This window comes from Thalassophryne amazonica, chromosome 10 (assembly GCF_902500255.1).
Source record: "Thalassophryne amazonica chromosome 10, fThaAma1.1, whole genome shotgun sequence".
NCBI classification, from domain to species: domain Eukaryota; kingdom Metazoa; phylum Chordata; class Actinopteri; order Batrachoidiformes; family Batrachoididae; genus Thalassophryne; species Thalassophryne amazonica.
In genome coordinates, this window is record NC_047112.1 from 97,710,444 (window position 1) to 97,715,297 (window position 4,854).

Below are 4,854 nucleotides of genomic sequence, written 5' to 3' on the forward strand. Positions count from 1 at the left end.
CTTGCCATAAAACAGGGTTGGAAATACACCGTTACCTCAATTTTGATTCATTGATATTTACATTTACTGTTACCTACCTTTTTTGTGTAATTTTGTTGTAAATTTGATTGCAAAACAAAGTCTGCATGACGGACTTTGTTTTTTGTCTTTTAACCAAGTATTTCCACTTAGTTTTTGGAGTCCACCTCTTATAGATCTGCTGGACAAACTTTAGCCCATTAACTATTATATTTATAAGACATCAGCATTACAAGAACAAATGTTGGGCAATTGTTTTGATTAAAATGATTGGCATTTGGCTTATGTCTAAAACAGGTTAACCCGGGCAGCGCTGGGTACCCCAGCTAGTTGCTTATAAATGTAACTATTAAATTCTTTGTTACATTTTTCTAACATTTAAATTCTAAACATTTCAGTTGTTGAAATTATTATTATTATAAGTAGTAATGCCCGAAACGTCACATTTGATTTTTTTGTGTGTGTTAGAGCACTGTGGCTGTGCGGATCATTTGGTTTTTATTTCCAGAGTTGGACCATCAGAAGAACAGTTCCTGGGGTTATGTTTTTGCTGGTGTTTGTACAGTCATTGGCTTGATGTCAGTTAAATCTCTAATAAAGTAACATATCTTTACAAAACATGGTGGATGAATGAATTTTATCACATGGAAGAAGAATGTAGTATTATATTGTCATTGTACGTATATCATGTCACTGCACTACAATGCATTTAGACAGAGGATCTCTCTCTCTCTCTCTGTCTCTCATATTTCTGTTGTCCAATGGGACTATCCCACAAAATAAACATTTTTCGTTTTTCACATGATGGTATTTTGACATTCCCCATATTGTTGGGATTAAATTTACACATATACTGTAATTTCTTCTGCTCTCAATTTGCTTTTGATGTGTGAAATGTAACACTTCTTGTCACGGAAACGACTCGGCGAATTTGCGCGCACGTCTTTCATTAAAAAATGTCCTTAAACAGTGGAATGTCCGCATAAAGTCCTCATGCCGGCCTCTTCTGAATCTTCTCTGTTCTCTCACAATGTCCTGGGTGAATTAAGCCTTAAATTAGGATGTTTTCAGGTCGAAACAGGCCGACGATGGCGCCTGGAAGCGCTGCACGACGTCCTGCTCTGTGGGAAGTCCTTACAGCGACAGAAACACCCCATAATCTCTCATCAGCCGTTAAACTTTTCACCGAAAACCAGCTTAATTTCTCGAATAGTGTCCACTCGGATATTCCTCACACGTCCAGAAAAAATGTTGATAAAGCAACGCGCGCCGTCTCGAGCAGCGTGTGAAACAAAGGAATTCAGCTGAGAGGACGGGACCACATCTCACTCAAGGCCTGCCCACAGGGAAATGACGTCACCGACACGCGTGAAAAAACTCACGCATGCGCAAGAGGGTTCAAGCATGATTGGTGTAATCGCACGTCATTCAAATCCATATAGTTAAAAAAAATAATAAAAGGGTCGGTTTATTATCTAATAGACCTCGTACAAACTGGAGACACACTATGTCTCACTGCCGCAACAACACTGCACGCTACGTACGCGTCAACATCAAAACGAGATGCTGCTGTATGAAGGCTGTTCCCTAACACTACTGGATGTGTAGCATTGTCAAAACACCTGCAAGGCAAGGGGTTAATACATTGACCTTGAGGCTGGACAGGCACAAGACAAGAAGGGTCAGCCACGGGAAGGGTCGCCACACCGGGGGAAAGAGTGAGCGCAGACGCAGCACAGGTCGACACAGGGTCTGGTGTCCCCTCCTACAACAGAAAGAAAGAAAAACAAAAACATTAACAATGGTAGACAGAGACATGATCATATGACTGTCATGCTACAACACCAGAGACCCTAACAAAGAACCTTCAAATAAATTCTACTTGCCTCCTGCTCCAGGACGCAGGCTTCAGGACGGACAGTCAACGCGGATGTTGAGGTCACGACCTAGAGAAAGAAAGAAAAAAACCCTTAAGTACACTGGAAAAACATGATTGTTTTTAAAGTTTCTGTGTAAAGACTTTTCTTAAGTTCTGTCAAATCTCTACATTTACAGCTGGGATATAGTCGTGCTTCACACTGACTTCATACTCTTTCAGTACATCACAAACAAAACTGCACCCACCTTCTTCCTCGCCGCCTCCTTCATGACACTGGCAGACACCGGAGTTTTACGTGTCTCCACCACCTGCACATACAGAAAATTCAATCATAAATACTCTCCTAAACAAACTAAAACCAATGACTTCAGCTTTCTTTCACAATAACTTAACACGTCATAAATTTTTATTGCTCAACCTGCAACACACATAGATCTGGATTAAAACACTACATACCTGCTTCTTGGCCTGTCCACACGCCGAGGAAACAGGTTTCCTTTGGCATTCCACAGGCCAGGTCTAATGTGAGAAAAAAACAAAAGAAAACTGTCAAACACTTGGACAACAACCGCTTATAGAGAAACATTATTGTATTATTTCAAGTGTAAAGAAAGGAAAGCTAATTTAATAATATGTAATAAATCAGAAGTAACTTTCAGGTTAATTACCTCGTTGCCTGTGGGAACGCCGCCAAGAGCCAATGGAACAACCTTGTCCATGGCAGCCAACACAGCCGGTGAAAACTGGACAGGATTCAGTGGAATGAAACACTCCCTCACGGCCACTGGAGGGCCATCCACCTGTACGACAGACAGGAGGAGCATTTCTAAAGGCTGCAGTTTTCTCTGACGAAGCACACAAACCATCACTGTCATGGAAATATAACTGTTAAATAAGAAGATGAGTTACCGCATGATGAACCACCCTCTTCTGGGGTGAACCAGAGCCACGCTCATGGTCACTGGAGTGGTTCCTCTGTAATGACAGACAGCCAAAAAAATAAGGATCAATTAACTATCTTCTTCTTTCATGAAAGCATCTGTACATTGTTCAACCCCTTACCTTCCTGCCTGGCTCTACAGTTGTCCACTCGGGGGGGGCGTGGAACAGGGACCTCCCCAACCACAACCACACGTGGTACAACCCGTGGCGGAGGCCTGGGTTTAGGCGTGGGAGACACCGGGCGCGGCACCTGTGGTGTAGGTGCCAGTGTCTCCAGGTGGTGGGTGGTGGCAGCCAACAGTGAGTCCACGAGGAGGGGCATCCCCATGTCATCACTGAGGTGCACCTACAGTGACAGAAAAAAGATCAGACATTATTTTGAAACCAGTGACTTTTATTGCCAAACACTACGTTTGACTGTCTCATCGCATCATTTTGTCTTGGGAACATATTGGTGATATTTAAATAATATATTCTACTTACACCATCACGGCACCACAGCTTCCGGTTGTTCAGGAGGAAGCGGCCAGCGTGGTGATAGTACTTAACACCTTAATAGAAAAAACATGGATGATTGAAAACCTTTCAAAAATACGTCAACTTTCTTATTAGAAAACCATAATGGGTCTAATAATATATCAATTATATTTAAAATATAATTCTCATAAGCCACCATACAAGTGTTTAGAACAGCATCATCATTAATTTCAAACATACCAAGGCGAGCTGACACGCGGTGAAATTCCTGACGGAAAAACTCTTGAACATCCCCCGGGACCGTCAAGCGTGGGACAAGGTCCACAACAAAAACCTACACAAAATAATAATAATAATGGTTAATTAATTACAAAATTCTATTCATCCGTACACATCAGTATCAGTAAAAAGAATACATGCACATCCTACCTGTGCAGTTGGCCAGACGTTGCAGACAGTCACCAGGTAGCGGTGAAAAGCTGCGCCCCCGTGCTCGGGCGTGGTGCTGGCCGTCAGGTTGTTTCCAGGGGCAATGAGACAAACAGCATCAGGGGTCCGAGGAAGAACAGCGTGAACAACTTCAGTCCTAAGGTGGTCCGCGCACGCCCCTGGAGTCAACATGAAGCCAAAGCTGTAGCGATCTTCTGGCATCGGCACAATCTCATCTGCAAGGAAGCGCAGATGGGATGCCCCAACAACAAGAACGAACTGGGAGAAAAGACTTCTTTTAGGATGAAAACAGACAATTAAAACCTGCCAACATCAGTGTATTCTGTATGAATTCCTCATACCTTCTTGTCTGGGACCTCAGCAGGAATGACCAACTTGTGCTGGCGCACAGTGTGCGCAGAAGTTGGCCATCGGTGCACTTTGTGGCGCCAGCCGGTGCCACGATCTGTTGATGAACACACAAACACACCAACTTTAAACTTTATAAACCTTCACAAATCACAAAGTCCACTCTACTACACTGTAACATACAAAGTGTATTAGCAGTGTATTAGCTTACATGCAGTAGTATCACTGGAGGTCCGAGAACCTCAGTCCGACACTCCGCCATCCTCCTCCTGGCTGCCTTGGAGCGACGGTGGGACTTGCCATGAGGCATCTATGTAAACACAATGAATACATGAATTACATTACATGACTCAAAATAAAGTCAATACAAATACATGTCATTTGGTCACTTTTCAAACAGGTCAGACTCATCAATAAAGTCAATTTAATGTACAATGGTTCATTTTAGGTCAGCTTGGTGTATAAATCTCATCGTTCCAGGCAATGATAGCTGTCAGCTGACCGTTAGAGACAAGTTAGAGACAATAAAAACACCCATCTGATCTCAATAAAACACCGTACAGCCCGAGCATGTTTTCACCAAGCGGCCGTTAACGGAAATATGAATTCTCTCCTTCCGACTGGTCACTTTGCCAAAGTGACCTCGCACTGACCTTGAGAATACAGCTTTAAATGCACTGAATCAACACATTCAAAATTAATTCTTATTCTATCAAGACTGTGCGATTCTTATAACTATA

General features: G+C 42.7%; 1 protein-coding gene across 1 annotated transcript; it reads right to left on the reverse strand.

Moving 5' to 3' along the window:
* Positions 1–2,924: 2,924 nt before the first annotated feature.
* On the reverse strand, positions 2,925–4,220 carry LOC117518167. The gene is made up of 5 exons (XM_034179225.1): positions 4,108–4,220; positions 3,746–4,024; positions 3,557–3,650; positions 3,323–3,390; positions 2,925–3,185 (listed from the first exon to the last, which is right to left on the reverse strand). Exons 2-5 carry the CDS (start codon positions 3,965–3,967, stop codon positions 2,925–2,927), a joined length of 645 nt encoding a protein of 214 aa, XP_034035116.1. The 5' UTR covers positions 3,968–4,024; positions 4,108–4,220.
* Positions 4,221–4,854: the final 634 nt, after the last annotated feature.

Bases quoted from the DNA above. Each gene is read 5' to 3' on its own strand.
- LOC117518167 (XM_034179225.1), bottom strand. From the start codon at position 3,967: ATGCCAGAAGATCGCTACAGCTTTGGCTTCATGTTGACTCCAGGGGCG. The intron at 3,651-3,745 runs GTAGGATGTGCA...TATTTTGTGTAG, and splicing joins ACGTCTGGCCAACTGCACAG to GTTTTTGTTGTGGACCTTGT. The intron at 3,186-3,322 runs GTAAGTAGAATA...CTGTCACTGTAG, and splicing joins AGCTGTGGTGCCGTGATGGT to GTGCACCTCAGTGATGACAT.